Source organism: Halyomorpha halys, unplaced genomic scaffold (assembly GCF_000696795.3).
Source record: "Halyomorpha halys isolate HHAL.00 unplaced genomic scaffold, Hhal_1.1 Scaffold908.1, whole genome shotgun sequence".
Classification (NCBI taxonomy): domain Eukaryota; kingdom Metazoa; phylum Arthropoda; class Insecta; order Hemiptera; family Pentatomidae; genus Halyomorpha; species Halyomorpha halys.
This window is the reverse complement of record NW_027115706.1, coordinates 135,371-158,999: the sequence shown is the minus strand read 5'-3', so window position 1 is coordinate 158,999 and position 23,629 is coordinate 135,371. Positions and strand designations below refer to the sequence as shown.

The following is a 23,629-nucleotide window of genomic DNA, read 5'->3' as shown; positions in this document are numbered from 1 at the left end:
TAAGAAAGGGTTTCAAATTTTTATTAATAGCCAAAGTTTTGATTCACGTTGCAGGTTTATCAGAGCAGTTGTGATAGATGGACATGTACAGGATGAATTCACATTTCCATAAACTTGGTAATATTTTAACAAAATTAAATCTATTAATTTAATTAAATGTACATTGAAATCAATGTGATTAGTGCATTATGCCCTGATAATCAGTATACAGTAGAAGATTTAAAAATAAAAGAGTCACAACATTCAGTACACCATAGGAAAGCAAATATCAGTAAATTTTTCTCAAAGTGTGATCCTCTTTTCATTAGGCATCAAATCACTTTTACCGTGTAATTAATCAAATTTTGGTTTAATAGGCTGTAGGCAGCCTTATCTAGCAAATCCCACCTCAATACTTGAATTTGCTGGAGAACTCTTTTCCGTGGAAGGCCCTGGAAGATGAAGGTATTGATTCTTGATTTTATGATTTGTCAATGGGGGGAGGAGAGATGGTTCTATAGGGAAAGGTGATTTATAATCCTCCTGGCTATTAGCTTACTCCAGTCTCTTTTGTAATCAATGAAAATAGAACAAAATCAAATCAGAGCATACGAGATGAATTGTTTTTCACATACTTGAGTAGAGGTGATTTTTGAATAATTAAAAATTAACAATTAACTTCCTCTAATGTTAAATTATTCGTAAAAATAAGTATGGATTTCATAAGATAATTTGAGATGACTTTGGTGAATCACTCACGGTTCAGTTTCTTGAGGTACCATTCTTTTCATTTGAGTCACCAATCATTCATGCAGTCCACGATCAGGTCTTACATTCTTAACCACACCTCTTTGGATCAAGATGATGTAGGGAAATCTTGTCAGTATTAAGAGCTACAGCAGTCGAACTACCCTTTGTTTGTTGCTAGTGTTTGATGCCCATGATATGAATTAATCATGGCCTTCAGTCAATATAATTGATGTCCACATGGCTCCTTATAATTGGCTATTCGTCTATCTTTCTAGTTTTTGCTTTTCAGGCATGATTGTAAAAATCTTAATATGACCTAACACGAATGAAGTTTTTCAACAAAACTCAGGTTGGAGGCATATTTATGCCTATGAGCAACGCGAAGATTGACAGGAGGTAATTTTATTTTATATAGAAGGTATGTAATTTAATTTTGTATTATAACTAAGTTCAATTTATTTTAAGTTTTGATTTTTGCTTTCATATATGAACAAGGCATATTTTCAATCCTCATATACATTACTTTATTCAAACCTAAGCTCCTTACCCTAAGTTCTCCAAAGATATGTTGTTGTTAGTTTCAAAATTTGGATTCATTCTGTTGATCTAGATCAGCTAAACCCTTATTACTTAAATACCTATATATAATTCTTTACCCTAAGTCTTCTAAACTTTATTTAATCCTGACATTTTTATTTTCTCAATGGTTTTCAAAATTTTAGCGTTAATCATGAAACTCTGCATGTACATCATACAGTTATATTGGATAAGGATACTTTCTCTTACGAATTTCCTTGCTTGGAAAATATCTAAGTTCTCTCATTGCATTGTTGTGTATGTTGGGAACATAGACGGTAGTGTGTTTATGAGAGCATGCAATCTCTCTGTGTTGTTGCTGTTTTGCATCTAATCCTATATGTGCTTGTCATTGTGTCATGTCTAATACAAATGTTACTTTTAAAGTGTTTATTTGTTATAAAAATATCATGAATAAAGTTCGTACTCCTTCTATAGCTAAAGACATCAGACCATTACCTCACACAATAACAAACTGAGAGTGCCTTCAGAGCCAATTTAGCATGCCAAAGTAATATGTGCCAAACCAGAACCTCCAAGAATGAGACAGTGGAACAAGCATTCTTATATTGCCAACATCTTACCAAACAGAATGAAGAACTGGACAAAATCTGGCCCCAGAAAACAAGGTCAATTGGTAGATCAAGACGATGTCTACTTTAACGGCAGTGCAACCATTTTTGAGGATCAAACCAGACTAGCTACCTTGAAGTTCTATCTTCAAAAGTATTATACAGTCATCATTTTTTTTCTGTAGATATTATTCATCATTCATTTTTCAGTGAAAAAAAAACAAACATATTTTCAGAGGGACCAAGTTAATTGGCTTTGTTTTATGATTTTTAAGAAATTATATATTTTATAGAGATCACAGTTTTAGCTATTGTAGGACAATTTATTTCTAATATTTTACTCTGAAATATTAGAGAAAAAAATTTAGTGATTATCCACTTTTATAAATAATGGGTCTGACATTGACATGAGTCCGACATTCACTGTAAATATATGAGAGTAAGAGAAGTATTTAGTAACAAAACCATACCAACAAACCAAAAGACAAAGAAACTATTTATGCATTATATTATTTTGCTTCCATAATAGATTTAGCAGATACAGCAGAATTTATTTTCCTAAGGGCCCCATGTATTTCAGCATTTCAGGAGTTACTCCATCACTACCTGCGGATTTCCCTATCTTCATACTCCAGATTGTATTTCAGATTAGATTTCATTTCGTTATTATCAATAAAGTCATCTTCTTCCCAAGGACCTACCTCTCTTGACGCTTCATCTACATAGGGTCTGTACATTCTTATTCAACAGATCTTGGAAGTACTCCCACCACCTTTCCATTAACTCATCCTTCTGCCTGAGGATGTTTTCTTCCTTGTCTTTTATGAATTTCAGGGGTGGCGCTCTTAATCCCTTTAGGACTTGGAAAAAAAGTTTTTGATTTTGGTAGAAATCTGATTCCATCTGTCACTCAAAATCTGACCAGGTTTTCCTCTTTGCTTCTATGACTTTATTTTTAGCTTCAATCCTTTTCCGCTTGTACTTTTCGAAGTTCTCTAGTGTTTTGTACTTGTATTCTTTCCAAAGTTTCTTCTTTTCTCTTATTACCTCTTTAACATCTTCGGACCACGTGGCTGTTCTCTTAAATCAGCCTCCAATTCTTTTTATCATAAACCAATGCTGCTGCATCCGTAACTATTTTCTTAAAATAGAACTCGCTTGTTTCTATATCATCAGAGCCTCACGGATGGTCCGAATCTCTGGGCCTTCTTTCAATTTCTTCCTGGTAGTAGGTAGCAATTTCATCTTCTTTCAACCTATGCTCCTTAACTATTTCTATTCGGGTCCTTATTGCATGCTTTCTGATTCTTCTCTCCCCTTTCCATGCCAAATCCATTTTTAATAAGTAGTGGTTGCTTCCTATTTCAAATCCTCTTTTCACTCACACATCTATCACATCTTTGAGAATGTTTCTTAACAATAAAATTTGTTTCTATATGAGGGGATTTGCTATTATTGACGATCATACCATTGCTGGCACACAATTGGAGTATTCTTTCTCCATTATCGTTCATGACGTCTTCTCAGTAGACACCTAAAATATCCGGCAACAAGTGGGCATCTCTTCCCTCTCTGCCACTTAATTCTCCGACTACAATTGGTTCAACATGTGCATCATCTATTTCTCTCTGTATACTCTCAAAGAACTCTTCCTTCTCTGTGGCTATGGTATTATTGTTTGGTCCGTAGACCACAATAATAGTCTTCAAAGCATTTCCATCTTTTATGTCAATCACCATTAACTGATCACTTGCGAATTGCCATTCTTTGATTACTGTATTTGTTAAGGCTTCCTTGAACATAAAACCTACCTCTCTGCTGGCTATTCTTTCTTCAGTGGTCCCCAAATAGAGTAGAATATTATCTCTAATCCTCTCTTTGCCTTTTCCTTTTCTTTTGATCTTAGTTATTGCTAGCAGATCAACCTTTGCCTTCCTTTTCTCTTCCAGTAGCTCGTACTCCTTCACCTTCAAACCTCACACGTTCCAGGCTGCCAGTCGTAAAATTCCTTTTCCTCGCCATGTCGAATGGTAAAACATAACCTATAAAGTTTAAATAAATATTCCCATTATTTCTAGTAGTCAGAAAGTTATGAGACTAAGCTCAATACTTTCAGGAGAAATCACAAAAAAAAAAAAAAATTGATAAAAAAATGTATCTTTTGACCTAAAAATGGTTGCACTGCACAAGAAATCAAAAAACAAGAGACGGAAAGTGTTCGGATCAGATCTTATGCAGGTGTAGTTATGGCTTCCCCACATCTGGCCTCACTACATTGCTATAGGAAATTCAGTTTATTTGGCCAATACTGTCGAAGTTTATAATAAGTACTTTGGAATCCACTATGATTAAAAGTAACACAGGTGATAACATAACTGCAGTGACGAATTAATAGTAACTTTGCCAAATAATATTAGTCAACTGGAAAATAAAACTAATATTTTTCCATCGTGATTCTCCACTTGTATGCCACACTTATGGAATGCGGCTATATGACTAACATATTTTGCTGACTGCTGGGCATACGACTCCCTCAAATTTTTATATGATTTACCATCAGACTTCTATTATATTTTGCAGGATAACAAGCAGATTGTTGATAAAATTTTCGAGTTTCTCAAACTCTCCAAAAAAGTCTAAAATTAGAAGACTATCCTTGTGTAAAAATAATAATAATTTGAATGCAGCAGGGAAATTGTGTGAGTGGACATACTTGATATTTTCAGTCAAAGCAATCACGAAGTAGCATTTGTGAAAAGTTTAGCAAAAGCGGAGTAGCGGAAACGGAAATAACAATTAAACATATTTTTATTGCTTTGCAGTTAGATTAGTTTAATACATTTTCCCAGGAAGCTTGGATTCACTGTTCACCATATCTGCTTGCTTCGTTTGAGTTGTAAGAATTTTCGGTAAAACTAAGTTTGATAATGTTAACAGAAAAATTAAATAGGCCTATAATCATTTTAATTGATACGATCATTGTACAAAATCAAGAATTTTTCGATACAATACTTATTTCCAATTTTCGTTTGTTTTTTCTCTATAAATTTGTTAAAATTATCCTAAAACAATGTAGTAATTACAATAGTAAATTATGCTAAATTTAGCAGTGGAATATTTTGACTAGGAAATCAAAATTCACCTAAAGAAAATAAATAAACATTCTCATTTTTAAAAATGTTATATTCTCATTTTGGTATTAGTGAAAAAATATCAAAAATGCATAGATACATAGATCAACCAGATAAACATTGGAGTTCTTGAAGGATCAATGTCGAGAAGTGGGGATAAGTTCCACTTCCTCTGGTCTAGCAATTACAAATCTCATGACTTTAATTGTTATATTGTATTTTTCTCTTTACGATTATCCAATGCTACAAAAAATGAATCTGTTAGCGCAGAATATATTTGCTTGTGGTGAAGTGCCTATAAGCTCACTTTTTTTGATTTATGAATAATAAAAAAGATAAATTTTTTAAATACCAAAATAATGAACCAATTTTAGTAACTTCAATGAGGTTCTAGATGATAATTCTGTTTACCGAAGGGAAATTTACTATTCCATCTATAAATCAGAAGAAAAGTAAATTTGTCCCAAAAGTGCTGCCTACTCTTGAAAAAAACTTACTAAAATTTGGTATATTATTTAGCCTAAATAGCATAGCATACTTGTTTTGACAATTTCATGCCAAGGAACAAAATGAGAATGATGACACTGGATTAACTAGTTGGATGTTGAATTAACTAATAATTCAATAATGTACATACATAGTCAGCCCTCACCACAAAAAGTAATGTATAAAAATTCGATGGAACAGAAAGAAAAATATAGAAGTTTTTCCTCTACTCTAAAAATAAAAAATAAAAAAATAAATAAAAAAAAAGATATCAGCTCATGGAATACTATAATCGAAAAATTGCCTCTTACAATTAAAAAAAATGTTCATTTGGTTGATTTGATTATATTTTAACCTGACTGATCATAGACAAATTATAATTTGAAATACTAAAAAAAGATTAAAATTTAAATGTTACCATGTACAATAAATCATATAACAATTAGGATAAAGGTCCATAGAGACACAATCTTAATAATCTTCTAAATATTAACATTTCAAATAGATTTTTTTTGTTAATTAAACATAAAAATATAAATTTGAAATTTTAACATTGAATTAAATTTGGTCAATAGAATTTATGCATAAAAAATATTTTCTTAGTAATCTGTTTTTAACATCCTTGATAAGTAGTTAATTATACTTAAAATTAATGAGATATTAAATAGTTTTACCTCTGTTGCACATCCATTATTAGCCGAGTGTGTACAAGGGTTTGGACCACACATTGTGCAAGTAACAATGTCATTGGTAGCATTTCCTTCAGATTTCTTGTCTCCCTAAGGGTAAAAATATTTTCCATTTTTTAAAAAATTTTTGCTCTATATTTATTCAATACAACAATAATGAATATAAATTAATATTGATTTTTTGTAACATCCATAAAATACAAATATTTATGAATGAATAAACATAGCTTTAAAAAAAAGAGAATAAATCACTCAAAAATGAATAAGGATACTAATAGATAAAACCATTTTATCCATTTTGAACACCAATATGTAATAGGAGACACCCTCAGCCAGTGTTAACCTTTAAAAAAAATATGGGTGTGTATTATTGTCATTTTCATGAGATAAAAAGATAAATTCATATCCATAGAAGTTATTATAACTATAATAAATAAAGTAAAAAATATATGTGTGCAAATATGTTTCAACAATGGAGTATTGGTGATGTTAATATTTTTGATTCCTGGATGATAGAGCAGGAAGAATTGTCATTCAATAGTAAAAAAAAAACAAAAGGAAAAACAGTATGCTGGATAGTTGACAAGGAAACTTCATCAGGTACTGAAAAGAACAAAAAAAAAAATAATTCAATATGGTAATAGGATTTTTTTTATGATATGCAATGTATTTGTCATAAAACAAATTACTATATGTAAATTATGTGTATAATACTAATACATGTAAGTTATTTATGCCAAAAAATTATTTATAAAAATGTATTCATCACTTTATTTGCATTTATAATAGCATAAGTAACAACCAGTTAAAAGATTAATACAAATTGATCATGTAGTACAACAAATGGTGAGCACCTGCATCATGAACATAATGAATTGTATATGAAATGAATATATTTCTAAAATAAACAAAATACTGATCAGCATTTTAGTAGGTAGAATGAAAGGATTATTTATAATGAATCAGGAAAACAGGACAAAGATACACCAGAGTTTTTAAAAGAAAAAAGAATTCCTATACATGAAACAAACAGTCTCATTGTGCAAGGAACCCCCCTCAAACATATTCAACAGCAGCTCAAAATGCTGCCATCTAATGGCAAACAAATGAAGCAGAAAGTGAGTACCCCTTGAGGGTACATTTTCTAATTTATAATATTTTTCCAAACTTCCTTTTTTTGTTTTATTGATGTTTATCATTCTTTTACAAAAATTTCACTCAGCAATATTCATATCGATAAACAATAAAATATTAATATTCAGGTAATTAATTTTTTTCCCCCATAGCCCCTTATCTTCTACTTGTGATAATTTTTTTTTCTGGATAAGCTCCTTGTACAGCATATCTGCATTTTAAGGAGGTCTGTTAAACATCAATTCATGATTTCTTTAATTTAATTTTGGATAGTGTCTAATCGATACTATTAGGGCTCACCACCTTCTTGTATCAAATATTTTTAAAATATATATTATTACTCAAGTAATTAAAATATTTAGGTGTATAAAGTATATATATGTAAAATTAAAATATTACTACTAAGGCAAACCTTACCTCTATTACTAAAACCAGCCAAAATTAGATGATTACTAACCAGTGACCCTACTTTCCAATATGAGCAAGATAATCCAGCAAATGACATTTTTGTACAAAAGCAGAATTATCACTCCGGAGAAAAAAGGTTTCAAATCTCAGTTCAGTACCAAACATCCATTTGTAATATTGTAAACTGACATCAAATGAAACCTCAGACAAAATCTAGCTACAGCAACGATATCCATTAAATGCCCAGTAGCTATGAACTCTGTGTCCTATAGATTCCTATGCAAACAGCTTATCATCTTGAAATATTTGGAACAGCTTTATTCTATTATAAAATTATTTCTAATGGAGAGAAATATATATGTTAAAAATGGAAGCAAATTTTTATCAAAACAATAGAAAGGAACCATGGTGTTACTTATGTAAAGAGAAACAGAATATCTATATATGATAAAGTTAGTACCAATGGTATCTTTGTAAAGTAGTTGTAATGCAAGACTTTGTGAGAAAAATCCATTTTTGGAATATATGAGAAAAAAAAAGGATCAAAAGAAACATTCAGTAGTGACATTAATAAATTAATTTATATAATGTATCCAAATTCATTTTTGAGTATTTTATACCAAAATCATGCAGTATTTGGATTCTATTTAAGGAATGAACTAATTGTAGTATTTCCAAAAAAAAAAAAAAATAGTTTTTTTTTTGGAATATTCATAAAACTTATAAAGTAACCATAAAAACATATGTTAACAAGCATCAAATTCTATAAACAATTTATAAAGAACAATCATTACTTGAAAATCTGTGTTACTGTTATGAAAACTTAATACCATAATTACTGAGCACAGTTATATCCACCAGCTTACTTTTAGACATATTCACAACTTTGTAATTTTAATGTTATTTATTTACATTCATACAAATGTCATAAAAATTAACAAACTAAAAGTAAAATTTGTATCACCCTTTAATTATACTTAATGGTAATAAAATACATAACAGGAATGATATTACAATCAAAATCTGTTCAATTATTTAAACTAACTAGCATTGTCCGTGCTCAATGAGATTCCTAATTCCTATTTCACGCAACAATATCTAGCATGTACAAGAATTCTTTGACATTCTTGGGGGGTTCAGATTCTGGGACGACTCTAGGAATAACAACTTCTCAATGCAAAATTCATAAATGCTGATGCTTTCTATATATATCTTTAATTTCCTGTTCAATTTGATAAGCCAGTTTTTAGTACAAAATATGGGCAACAAGTATCAATAGAACTTTAATTTATTTATTTTGCAGGCATTGTTAATGACTTTGTGTAAGTTTCCTTAATATATAATAGTTTAATGAATAAATAATTTAGAACACTTCTTTGTTTTTTATTCGAAATATCATGTTACATAAAGGAATGGTGACATTCTTCTTGATTATGAGCTTAAGAAATAGTTTCAGAATTTAAAAATGAATTGTTTTCTTTGATACAAAATCAGGCCAACAATTTTACCAACAAGCTTTCATTGATCATCAATTGTCAATTTTATTTATTTTTCAGGTAGTGTTAATGACTTTGTGTGTTTTAATAATACATAACAGTCAAATAAATAAATAGTAGGTATCATGTATATACATTTTTATTCAATAAAAATCAAGTTACATAAAGGAGATGGTTAAATTGTTCTTCATTATGGGATTCAGGACTAATTTCAAGAATACTAGTGGATAACTGCACATATCATATTTTATCTTTTGAGATAGTTCAATCAATTATAATAATTTATTTGATTGAACTATCTGGCAAGAAAAAATTCTATATTTTTAACTTTTTTCTTAAATATTCAAAGTGAAAAGCAAGTAGATCTAGCATTGATACCACCAAAATGGGTTTTTAATACCAATATCTGACTAATATTAAGTTAGTATAAAAGTATTAGTCAGTAAGTAATTTGTATTGTATAAAAGTTAAGTTGTGTATGTATTTATATACACATTTTTACTTTCACTTCTCTATATATGAAATGTATACTAAGGGAAGTATTAATTTCTTGAATAATTTTGAATCTGAATTTCCAAAAGAAATACAAGTTTTGAAGTAATCTGAGTCAAAATATCGAAGTCTTACAAAAATATCTGAATGTGTGTGTAAGTGAGCTGCCTAGCTTTAAAAAGAAAAGTAGTAAGAAATTGAAATCACACATATAACTGAATGCCTGCGATATTATAACAGATTTACTAGAAGTGCCAGTTTACACAATCAATTAAACACAATTTTACCATTATCGGAATAAATAACTACGATTTTGAATAAACTTGTCATATTAATGTACAAGCAAGTGGTCTTCAATATCAGTAAAATCTAGTCCGAATTTTCAAAAAATATTCCTCTAATATAACTTTAATTTTATTTATTTAAAAAAAACATTTCTTGTAGTTAGAAGTAATCAAAAATTGATAAATATAAAATATAAAAGAATTTCATGATTAACTAAAGAAGAAAATAAATGTTTTCATGATTGTTATGACAAAAGTCAAATCTTACTTCCACTTATCTACAAATGAAATATATAGTAAGTGAAACTATTGCCATCATGGATAACAAAGAATTTGATTTTTTAAAATGTGCAAGAATTAATTTAATTTCAAAATAGAGTGGTAAGTGAAAGATGTGTAATGGGTACTAGATGTATTAATTACTTATGCCCACACCTCCCTTCATTACTCTGGCTTTTGTTGTCTCTACTACTTAATTAATGGGTTTCAATCAGTTCCATTCAAAATCACTGTAATGGACGAAATTAGTAAAAATGGATCAATTCTGAAGTATTGTTTAGAGATCTATAATTTGATCACTAAGACTTCCAAGGCACCAAGATGAGGTTTCTACCAGATTTGACTGACCAATATCACAAACAAATAATTGGTATTTGAACTATGACTTCCATTATGATTACCAGAGTTTGTGTTTTCTTGGATCAGTTCAACATTAACAAGACAAACTAGTTCATAAGAGAACACAATACACTTGTTTCAATGATTAAAAAAAAAAAGAAGAAATGGCTGTCTTATTCATTTATAATTAATTTTTAATAGTTCTATTGCCTTTATTATTAGTTTCTACTAAAAAACTAATATGTAACATAATGTATAAATATAAACAAACTGAAATGTAATATGAAACATAATGTATAAATATAAACAAACTGAAATGTACTATAGCTACTGGTGAAAATGAGGGAAGCTGAGAAAAAAAATTAAAAACTTATAATACTGGATAGGAAAACTAAATACAATTAAATTTTACATAATTCAAAGCAGTAGTTCCCAACTTTTTTATTGCAGAACACTTCCAATAGTGGTAGGAAAATGTTGGAGCATCAACTAATAACATTTATTATTAATAAAGGAAACAATGTTTTCAAGCACAATCGATGAAAGGCTTTTTTTTTTGTTTGTTTTTTCAAGTTTAATGAAACAATGAACAAATAGCATACTAAATAATCTTCAATATATAATAGAAATAATTTCCATTATTTTACCTTTGCCTAAGGATATGCAATTTTATTATTTGTTAATTTTCAAGGGAAAAAATCCTTGATACTTTTTATTTTTATGTTTTGGACAATCTTTCGGACAAACTCCCCACTATCCAGTCCATTTAAATTATTTGATGCCTTGTATCCTCCTCAGTTTAAGGGATTTGTCCGAATTATGAAAATTTAATTTCTTAATAAATTATCTCATAGAACAGTAGTTGAGAACCACTAATCTAAAGGTTATTATGCATAAAGGATATTATGCAACAATGGCTTTTTTGAACACCCTAAGGAAAGGCTTTGAAAACTCTCAACAATAACTTTTTCTCTTAAGGAAAGTTTTTGCTAGAGATCTGTATCACCTCTGCAATGAAGAGTCTAGAAACTTTCTTTGTTAACAATTTCATAAAATATAGAAATCGAAAAGAAAAACACAGTTTACTGGTTAGGAATGGGAGAATGATGAGAGAGGAAAAGTTGTACATAAAACATCTTTCAGAATGAATTAAAGGAAAGTGAATTTGGGAAAATATTATTTAGTATTATTTTAAAATAAACAAGAGGACACCATTGATGGTGAAGTATTCATTAGCATTCTATTGCAGTAAAGAGACAACTTCTTTAATCATCTTGCCAATTAGATAACAGTTCCATCTGATAGTTATCAGTTAAAATTATATCACTACAGGAGTAATTCAAAAGTGTATAAAAATATCTATGTGTATTTATTTATCATTAAATAAAGTTTTATTTAAGCATATCAGGGTTTAATGCCCTTCTATTTCCCAACTTTAGCAACAATGGTAGTTTATCCAATAGGATTTCAATCGTTTATAGATAAAGTGAATATTGTTTTGTAAAAATGCCATAAAGTATGAATAAATCTATTCAGATTTATCTGAATTTGTCTTTGACTTGGGAGTTCAGAGATGCACCATTAGCTGCTAGAGCTTCATTAAATAAATAATTCTCAAAAAATTTGTAGGGATGATCTTTTCAGAAGTGGAGTAGTGATAAGAGTTATTCACTCATAGAAAAATATTTCTATTTGAAATGTAGAGATAAGACATCTCAGAATAGTGTAATTAATCAATTTCTTCTTCCTTTACGGCTGTTAGAGAACTCAATAAGTTACAGTCTTTTAGATTTCTAAAAGAGATTTTCAATAAGATCAATTCGGCAAACAAACTGAACAGTCTAACGTTAACTCAAACCTTTATAAGCCAAATATAATCATTATAGCTAATTATTCGGACAGCCTTGTCCCAAACAAGACAATTGACAGTCCCAATTGTCCCAAACTAGGCTGTTGAACAACAGGCCCCAGTGATAACTTATGTTTTGATTTGAGAGAGCTACTTTAGTATATTTTTGTATTTTAATGACAAAAATCTTCATGAAATTAAGAAAAACAGAGATGTGCACTTGGAAAATGTGTATAAAATAAATTTTGTAAATAATTCTTTAGTCACTTAAGAAACTGACAAAATATAGAATTGGTAATATCTGTAATGGATGGAATCTGTAATTGTTCTCATTGGGCTATCATTGTAATTTGGATAGGACAAACAAACAAAAAATACTATAATTTAACTAATATAATTCTTTTTTGGATATACTACAATTAATTCAGAATAGACACTAAATATTTCCTAATAGACTTTACTTTAAAAGCATTCAATAGCAAAGTCAATTTCAATTTTTAATAATAATAAAGTGGAGGTAATAAATAACAATAATAAACAAAATTTTTAATAATACACAGCTGTATCCAAATATTCAGAATACATGAAAATTTTTCAATGAAGCTTTAATAAATGTAATCTTCAGTATCTCTAAAACATATAATTTCATTAAAACTGCTACATAAGATTTAATAAAAAATGATTATAACTACACATGAACACTACAGTAACTACTGCTTGCTACTTTTAGAGAAGAAAATGTTCACAGACATTTCTTTATGATATTTGAAGACAATAATAAAATACTAAAATTGAATTATCTATAGTAAATTAAAAGAATAACAAAAGTAAAATAAAGGATCTAAGATAACAAAATAGGAAGAAAAAATGTTGAGCAGCTGATAATAATTTTTGGATTATCTAAAATGACAACCCTCTAAAAAAAATATGTATAGTAAGACATTGATTATATGAACATATGTATGTATTTATTTGCCATATATATATGACTGTTCTTAAAGCAAGGAAGAAGGAAATGATGAATATTTAAGGAAACTGAGAGTGTCACTGTCTTTGTTTAGATGCCAACAATCTAACTTGGTGAGAGTTAGCAAGAAAAAAGTTTAAATCTAGAAACTTAATTTCAATGTAATTTGAACTAAATTAATAAAAAAGTAAAAATATATTAATAAATACAATAAAAAACTGCAATAAATGAAAAAAAAAAAGCAAGAAAACATGTAACTGATTTGGTAAGAGGTAACAGCTCATTGTCAATATACGGGAGTTAATGTGGCATTAGCTGTCACTACTGTGATAGGCAATTATCAGGCAAAACCTGATAGTGTGACAACACAACTGTCATACATGACACCATTGTTGTAGCTCCAACATTTGCTATAAGTATGTAGTGACCTTTTATCAGTTATCTTCATCAATTCCAGATTTTAGAACTTACTCTTGAAAGGAATAGGTATGTCAGTAGATAAGTTATTTGTAAAAAATTACAAGTTTTAAAACAATGAACATTTTCTGTATGAACTTTGAGTGTTAGTTCGCTGTTCCATTTCTTAATAAAATTTTCTAATATCATAAAAATTATAATGTTTTGTAATATTTATTACATTCAAAAAAAGTATTAAGAGTTTTAGCAATTTTTTAAAAAGTCAACAATAGTATTGTAGACTATGAGAATACTTGTATACGATGGTTTTAATTGAATTACATAAATAAAAGTGCATTTTTTTTTTTTAGATAACCAACTATAATAATTATGCTGAATTTGCTTCAACAATCTCAGGTTGGTTTTTCAAATCTTCCATTCTTACATTTTCATGCATATTATTTGAACAACTCTTGACCTATTTAGTTCATATAATTGATGTTCTACCATACTTTGATATTAAAGTTAGTTTACATTGTTAATACTGACCATAATCGGTATAGTAATTTATAGACCTTAAAAAGGAAGTTCATTATTCCTATTTTAACCCAGAACGAAGTGAATGCCTTATATTTGATGAATTTCAAAGTAATAATAAAATCTACAGAAAAATGACTACTTACATACGACAACTAATTTGCCATGCAAGCAGATATGCAAGTGTATTAAACATTAAATACTGTACTCACAGCAATCAGGAGGGAGAGTATGAAGGGGCAAGGTATTTTATAATTAATATTATATTAAGTAAAATTAAACTACAGTACTATGAATTTTTCTAACTAAAGTTATCAAAAGCTTAAATAAAATTTAGAATTTATTTCAAAAGCAAGACGAAAATAGGTCCCATTTCATTCTCATACGGGAGGAAAAAAATTGAAGTAAATGAAAAGCAAGATGAAATTTATATTAAAAGTATAAATCAAAAAATGCTTTTAACAATTAATGAATCAACTCACTATTATTTTCTTCTCTTGATAATAATTGCTTCGTTTATAATACGTCCATCAAGTATTATTTTAATTTTATTTCTATGTTAATTTAGAATATAGAACATTAAATTAAGAAGATAAATAATGTTGGGAGCATTACTTCTGTACAAATTTATGTATAAAAATAATATTCTAGTGAATAAATGGATCCAATGACTAATTAAATCACAATATGTTAGTGCAACGTACAACCAATGCATCAACTAAAAACCAGGAGCAATATTGTTTTTCTTGGTTTAATATGTTCTGTCATTGACAAAGATAAAGAATACCAGTGGAGAGCAACCTCAATTTGCAAACTCATTGATAACAAGAACTAATTTTTCCACTTAAAAGTCGGAAATATCCCAATAATTAGAAAAAATCTTTTAATTTGAAAACAAAATAATCCAGAGTTGAATAATGTTAGTGAAATATATTTCTATTTATGGTTTCTCATTAAAGGAACAGTGTGTAATGACAGCATGTGTAGAAAATACATGTATTTTTACTTAAACTAAATACAACATACTGTAATCCAAGAAGGTAATACTATTTTAATAAATATTAAAAAAATAAATAAATTGTGAACTTTATTACAGGTAATAAGTGAAAATCATTTATAGGAAAACATTTAGATAAAAAATGAGAAATTTCATTTAACTAGATCTAGGATGCTCACCACTGAACAAGACCAAAACAACACTAAATGATGGAACAATAACCAAATTAATATAGTGCTAAGACGCTGACATAAACATTATTTGAACAGGATAGAGTAATTTTTTTTTTTTTTTAATAGACGTGTTATAATTTTGCATTATAATATTGCATTTTGAGGAAAAATACTTTACATTTTGACTAACTGCCATATGTAGTATATGCTTAAGATATAAAATGATGTAAAAGGAGTTGAAAATTATGAAACAAAAATAAAAATTAAATTATACATTAATATTGGAGTTCACCTTCTATTTATCTTAAATATTTCAAAATAAATAGTGATGATTCAAGATAGATCCAAGCTTAATCAAAAGAAATCTAGAAATGCAAAATAATTTAATAAAACTAATAATTTAAAAGTCCAAATTAAATATAAAAACAACAAAAAACATTTTATTATGCATTAGCTATTACCCTGATCATTTAAATTGCTAAACAAAGAAAAAGTAACAAATTTATGTGTAATTGGTCACTTAATATTATTCTTCATATTTTCAAGAAAATCAGTGAACATTTTTTTCAGAGAAAGGCATAGAAAAAGACTATGAAACAATAATTTCTACTTTGGGTGACTTGGGAACACAGACAAAATTATAACACACCTGTTGTAAAAGTTTGGAGACCCTAGATGTCTAGAAGCACAAAAAAATAAATAAACAGAATCTCATTAACTTTTTTTTTATTCAATTAATAAAACAAAATTTAATGATGTGAATAAAAGCTATCATGATTTTAAAAAGAAAAAGTGGAATGAATGCTATCTATTCCAATGATTTAAAAAAATAAAATTTACCTTGGACATCACATTTTGTTTTGTTGCACACACAAGAAAAGAGGGCTCTTACCGAAATTTAAAAAAAACAATAAAAAACATGTATATATATAGATATATAATATTAATAAGGGCAATTGCTGCTTTGCTCTAAAAAGTATAAGCATTGTGATCAGCCATTTCGACTTTTCTAACCTTCTCACGCTACTTATTATTTTGAATTTGTTCTTCAGGAAAAAAAGATAAAAGTAAATAAAAGTATGTAAGCGGCTGTTCTTTGAAACAATGTTCAATATTTAAGGAGCAAATACAGTGGTTTGGTAACTAAGCCAAAATTATCTTGTTTTTCAGCATTATTGTTTTGTTTTTTATTGTGCATACCTTAAAATAAAGTAATAAGGATATAAAGTAATAGCCGAAGCATTAACAATAGCTCATTGTCATAACCAATGCAAAGTTCATCTAAGAACAGGTCATTCATAAGCAAGGCAGATCGTGTCTAACACATTTAATAATATATAACAGAATAATGGAGGAATTAAAGGGGTGAATTAGAAAATAATGTGATGTGATCGATATAGGTTTAATTTTAATAATTTTTTTATTTAGCTCATTTTAATTGTAGTTTTCTGTTTTGCTAATACTGATGATCTCTTACCAGCGGAGTGGCCAAAATAATACCGATTCTGCTGAGGACAGCTGGCAACCGCTGCAACACAGACATAGACAACGTGCACCCACAACAACATTGGCAAAACCACAAAAAATCTGACAAAATTGTCACTCTTGTAGCACAGGGTGCTGATTAACTATAAATAGCAACAGGATTGGTCAGTTTATTTAACCAATTTTATAAAATACAAATTTACTTTCTGAACTCAAGTAATAAAAATTTATTTTTTTTACAAATTGCATTATAATATACATAAACAGGAATTATTAACATTAAATACTAATGAATATGATTTTTGAAAAACTACATAAGTAAAACTCAAAAATTAAAAAACTGTCCATTCCTAGTGCCTTTTAAAAATATATAAAAAATTAATTTAGAAATATAGATGTAGACAGATCAACAAAAATCAAAAAAACTGAAAGCCCACAGTGTAGTTAAACATTAGTAAATATTGAAAATTATACATCTGTGTTGTATTTCATTATTGTTTTAAAAATATGCAGTGAAATTAATATGGTAAACATTATAAGGTTGAAAAACAATAAGTGTTAATAAAATTCTAGAGTAGACTTATTTTAAATAAATTAATTTTTATTAGTTCAATGAATTTGGATAAGAATTTCGGTGATGATGAAAAAAAAAATAAACAAAACGATATAAGGCTTTGTCATGCATGTAAATGACAATAAATGACTTTTTAAAAAAAATTATACAAAAATATTGTGATAAATAACGTATTGTGCATAATGATAAAAAGAGGTGGTGCATTGTAATGAATCTTAAAAAATAAATTTCTCTAAGAACACAGTAACTTCTTAACAGGAACTATTTACTTATCATAAGAAAAGTAAAAAATCATTCACAATTACTTTAATTTTAAATCAAATTTAGATATGTACATAAATGAACATCTCTAAATGTTCTGGAGCCTGTAAGTACAGTATTTCCAGTATAGAATATTAAACCGAGAAGGAAAATGTATAAAAAAAAATTATATAAAATTAAATAAAAAGTTAACTAATTTCATATCTATGAATAAAGATCCATAATAAAAATTTGAAATGAGAGTTAAGCTTCTAAACTGACCTGTGTCACTGGATTTTCTCCTGGTCGGTACACAACATTGTGCAGAGGTCTTTTTCGACCAACATAGTTAACACAAACAAATTCTAGAAGGCTAGCATATATGAAGCACATGCATACGCCATCCCAGACATTCATAGCTGTAAGATTGGAGACCACTGGTAAAGTGGAACGAAATCCATTTGAAGTAGTGAAAAAGTTGAGCATTGTAGTTACTCCTAGAAATACACAATTGTGATTAACATAATCAAATATTAATATATAAGTGATATTTTTATTGATTGAGATTGATATTTTGATGAATTTTGTACCTAATCTAAAGGTATTGTGTTGGATTTGCCCTTTGGATAATTTTTTTGTTTCTAAATTACAATAAACGTAATAACTTAGTCATTTTATGATATCCAGTGTAATTATTAGTTATTTAATAATCGGTTAAAATTTTATATTAGATGATTTGATTGAAGGTTGTGAAAATTATAAACGTGAAGGATTGGTTATTATAATTTGAAGAATTATTTCTAATTATAAACAATTAATTTACAAATTATTAAAACAAAACATATGAAGAGTCAACAGCCTAGATATTCATAGACCCAATCAAAGGCCTTTGATTATGTTTTTCATGGTATTCTATACCCAGAACTCATATATTTCTAATACCTAAATCAGTCAGATGAAGTCATAGCCTCTTTTCTCAAAAAAACAGAAATGGCAATTTAATTACTTTGAGGACCCCATATTTGACCAAATATATTAATTTTCTATTCTACCTTTAAAAGGCATTTTTTGCTCTTCTGAGCAAACCTTATTAAAATAAATATTAGCTTTACCAATCATGACACGAGCTGGAACAGCATTCCATTCAAGCCAAAAAGTGATGAATGATGACGTGACGAGTATTATGCCTGGGATGAAAACCGTTGTAAAATAGAATGCTCTATCTCTAGTAAATATAAGGTCCACCTTAAGACAGCTGTAATTGCCTGTACAAGAGAAATTCAAACAAAAATAAAATTTTGAAAAGAAATTATCTAATAATAAATTTATATAATTTAAAAGTAGATCATTAAATATTTCAAAATACTGGACATTTAGGACAAATAATTGAAGATGTTTTTCTGGTATAAATTTACTTTGGACTCAAAGTTATGGTATATATATAACCTAAGATATAGGGCGGGATACGCCCAAACAAGAAATCACTTCAAATTAAACAGCATGCCTAAGAACTGTAAGCATATAACAGTCACAAAAGGCTTAAAAATGGAATTTAATTTTTAATCTGACAAGTAAAAAAAGAACAAAACAAAAAAAAAACACAAAAGCATTATGAACACGAACATGTAAGCTGCCATAAGTTAATAAGCAAACGTTAAATCATTAGAAGTTTGGGCGTTTAAATGAAAGATATTAGTTATACTTCAAATAATTAAGGTAAAAACTAAATATTTTATATAAAACCAAAGCAGTTTAAATTTTATTTTATTAAAAAATAAATAATATCAACAGCAATGTTTTAGTAACTAAAAATAGTAAATCAATATAAATATATAATATAATTTAGATTTAGATATTAATTCAAAATAAATGTATTGTTTTGTATTAGTTACATAATTAGCATTTAAACTATTTTTTATTTGTAGTGAGAAGTTTTAATTAAGAACAAAAAAACATTTTGCTAGATTTACCCACCTTTTTTCATGATGCTTATATGTCTATAAATTTTGTCTATTAGGTGTTAATTAAAGGAATTCTTTGAGAGGTTAAGAGAGAATTTAAGGGAAGGAATCGAAATTGGAGGTCTCTATGAACAGCTTTTTGAGATCAACTAAATAAATAAAATTAATTTTATTATGTGCTTAATTACTACTTAAACATTCTGTAAATATATGTAAATTTAGTTTTTAGCACTAATTGTAATAATCAGAGACTTTTTTTAACAGGATGCTCTTAAAAAAATCAATATCATGGCAATAAGGTAATTCAAAGTTTTGTTTAAAACATTTACCAGTTGTATTCCAGTTTATGGGAAACCATTGGTGATTTTGAAGCAGTAATTAGTTTAAATGTTAATAATAATAAATTCATTATTGGTGAATTCATAAAAGGCTAATATACATCAAAGATCAGTACATAATTTTTATTGACATCAAATTTAAGACGTTGGTTTTGGTTCAAACAAATTGTTAATATCTGAGTTGGTATTTGAGATGTTCTAGATCAAAATGAATTACATCCATTTTCTAAAAAAAATCATTCTGATGAAGTCAAAAACTTGGTGAAATTCATTTTGAAGGGAACAAAAAACTTCAAATCTTTATAAATCAATGACAAGAAGCAATAACTTAAACTTCTTTTCAAAAATAATTTAAAATTCAGATACAAAATTAATTTTGTCAGAAAATTGACAAAAATGGATTTTGAACAGGTGTTACTCAATTTCTATCAATCCATCTATGGGCACATTTATGTGGTTAATTAATGGCCTTAGTTTTTCACCTAGCTCCAGTAATTTTACTACTTACATGAGTAAGTTAGGAAGTTTTATGTGAGTCAATTACTTATTTTACAAATACTGATCAATGAAATCTGTAAATTATTTTAAAATGTTGGTATGTATTAATTTGTTTACTATGTTTATTATAAGATCATACATCTAACAACCATAATTTTAAAGTAATATTCTTTATTTATTAAATTAAAGTCATTATCTAGATATGGAAAGATCATCTTTAGAAAATACATAACAAATATTTATGATTTGTATAATAACAGTATATTTCAAACAAACATAGGTTAAAACAGTAGCTAGTTGATTTAAACTTTATTATTAGGCTTTGATGTTTATTTAGCCCATTTCATTCAGCAAGTTTGTATTGAGCACGAGGCTGAAAAAATTGTCCAACCCTACTCTACGCAATGAAAAACAAAGTAAATTGATAAGATAAGAAGCCTACAACAAAGTTATAAATTAATACCAATATCTAGCTAAGATTTAAAAAAAAAATTTGCTATTCGCTGCAGCGGCAATAAAGCTAATACAGTAGCCACAAGTATTGGGAAGTAACCAAGAGACCTCCAATTGTCCTCAGCTTATAAAAAATCGAACAAAGATTGTGCTCTAAAATAATAACATACATTTTATTGCTTCCTAAACTAATCATTAATTGAACAGCAAATATTACTATTCTGAAAATTTTTTAATTGATTTTGCAAAATTTAACTACTGCAATACTTGAAATAAAAAATTAACTAAAGGGAAAAAATAAATAGAAGTAAATATAATAATAAATACAAATTTATCTCCCCCGTAAGTGGATAGTATAGTGGATTGATTTCATGTGAGCTGCTGCTGAAGTTTACCTTGTTGTTCGAACCTTCGCTGGCACAGGGAACATATATTCGGCTCAGCTGCGTCCTCATCATCTGCCAAAACAAATTTTTGTCACCTCTGGCAGTCCAGTAAATCACGTCGAATGTGAGAAGCAAACCAAAACACTTTTTCTACCCATTTATTCTAACGGAAGAGGAAAAAAAGTCTACACGTATGTACAGAGTAAAACTTGGACAGCTTAGATAAAAAAATTATGTTAAATATTAATAATTGCTTAAATAATGAAGATTTTTCTTCATAGAATAAGGTGAAACTTAATGAATTAAACATCTAAAGCATGTAGCTTTAAAGAAAATTTAGCTAACAATAATTTAATTTAAATAGTACACTTAAATTTTATATTAGCTGCTTTTCCAAGTAATACTTTATTTGCACAAAAAAAAAGAAAAAAAAGTAAAATAAAACAAAATGATAGAACAGTGCCAATTTTTTAATTTATTTAAATTTTTTTATTTTTTACTACATTGCTAATTGTAAAACCAAAAAAGAAGAAAAAAAAAAGATAGAGAGATAGAACAATGGGGGGTCTTAATTTTGAATAAATGATTTGAATGGCGAAATCTTTGTACTTGAAGTTTTGTTTTATTTAATCGAATCGATTATTGTATATTTTTCAATTATTATTTTCAAATTGAAATGATAAGTCCACCAAAATGTTAAAAGTTAATTTAATTTATGGATAAATTAAAATTTTTATTGGTTTTATGTAAACATAATTTGCAATATTTATTCATAATTATGTAGCTTAAAATTATATTATTATTTATTATATTATTTAGGAGATGAAAATAAATAAGTAAAGGGAACTCTAACAAGGATTACATAGAGTTTCATGAATGAGAGTAGAAAAAAAAAGTTGTCATCCGTGATCTAGCTACTGGTATTATTCCAGATTTGGTATGGAAACTACTGCATGAAGTGGGCCAGTTGTTTTCTTTTCTTAACCCCAGATAACATAGGTAGCATAGAAATTTTAGCCCAGTCCTAGCCAGAGTAAATGCTGCAAGGTTCTTTTACAAGACCGCTACAAAATAAATATTAACTGATCTAGGTAGGATAACATCCCAAACTAATCTGAGACCCTCAGCCAAACAAGCTCAATCATCATGATCTCTATGATCAAACTAAATCCAAGGCAATGTCAACTATATTAATGATGAGTTAACATCAACTATTTCACTGTTATTTTTAGAACTAAGAGAGATTCTAAGCATTTCTAAATGATTTGGCAAACCTTATTTCTTTTATGAGTTAAGGTATATGATGCCATTTTGTTTTATAGTAAATCAAATCAGATGAAATAGTGATTATCAAAATTTTATGGCAAAACATATTAGTAGGAGTAATTTTACAAGAAGCTCATACGCTTATCTACATAAAATACTCCTAATTAATTAATTTAGGACAATTTTGGTAGATAAAAGGATATTTAATTAATAATTTACATGTTTATGACTTATGGCAACTTCTCTATCACATAGGATTTATTAATAAAATTGAACATATTAAATTTGTTTATGTTTTTATGTTTTCATCATACGCGGATAGAGAGATATCACAACAAAGTATATGTGAGAATCATAAATACAAATTCACAAAACCTGATCATACTGTCAACAAAGGCCTCAGAAAAAAATTGCGCAAGATATAGATTTTTTTTAATAAAACCCTTAACATTGGTTATAAATAGACACAAATGTTATGAACATGAAGAAACCTCAAACTGAAAAAAATATAACTGCTACACGTATCACTTACATTCAGAGAACATATGGAGGGAATCATTAGGATGAAGGACTTGGTTGTGAAGGCCATAAGCAAAGAATTTATAAATAAATTTTACTTTATTAGTCTATAAACAATTGAAACTAAGAACAGCTTAAAAAAAAATTTCAAATTCATTCATTTTGTCTATCACCTCTAATCCTATACTGTCCTTTACTAGTAAAGAACATAACTAAGCAGTGAAAATCTGTTAAAAATTTACAATATTGATTGTAATGATTTTTTTATTTACTGTAAAAATTAGTGAATAGTAAGAGGAGGTATGAGAATGTTCTGAACGTTTTCAAAACAAATGTAATACACTTATTTGTAAACAACTTGTTCATATACTCAAT

The 23,629-nt window shown here is 28.0% G+C and overlaps 1 protein-coding gene and 1 long non-coding RNA gene across 6 annotated transcripts in view; one reads left to right on the top strand and one right to left on the bottom strand.

Annotated features, from left to right (window-relative positions):
• pHCl-1 (pH-sensitive chloride channel 1) overlaps positions 1 to 23,629 on the bottom strand; it is a 114,506-nt gene that overhangs the window by 1,199 nt on the left and 89,678 nt on the right. For 2 of the 5 annotated variants that reach the window (XM_067052732.1, XM_067052733.1), the window contains 5 exons: positions 21,479 to 21,541; positions 18,946 to 19,098; positions 18,116 to 18,330; positions 17,012 to 17,062; positions 6,169 to 6,273 (listed from right to left, as the gene is read on the bottom strand). In XM_067052732.1, the coding sequence (XP_066908833.1) occupies positions 6,169 to 6,273; positions 17,012 to 17,062; positions 18,116 to 18,330; positions 18,946 to 19,098; positions 21,479 to 21,541 (587 nt within the window). The remainder of the gene's footprint in view (positions 1 to 6,168; positions 6,274 to 17,011; positions 17,063 to 18,115; positions 18,331 to 18,945; positions 19,099 to 21,478; positions 21,542 to 23,629) is intronic. The other 3 variants (XM_067052736.1, XM_067052735.1, XM_067052737.1) reach the window with 3 other exon arrangements.
• Positions 13,423 to 17,879, top strand: LOC106687030 (uncharacterized). Its single transcript, XR_001344105.3, has 3 exons — positions 13,423 to 13,917; positions 14,199 to 14,244; positions 17,015 to 17,879. It is a non-coding gene; the product is annotated as an uncharacterized lncRNA (long non-coding RNA).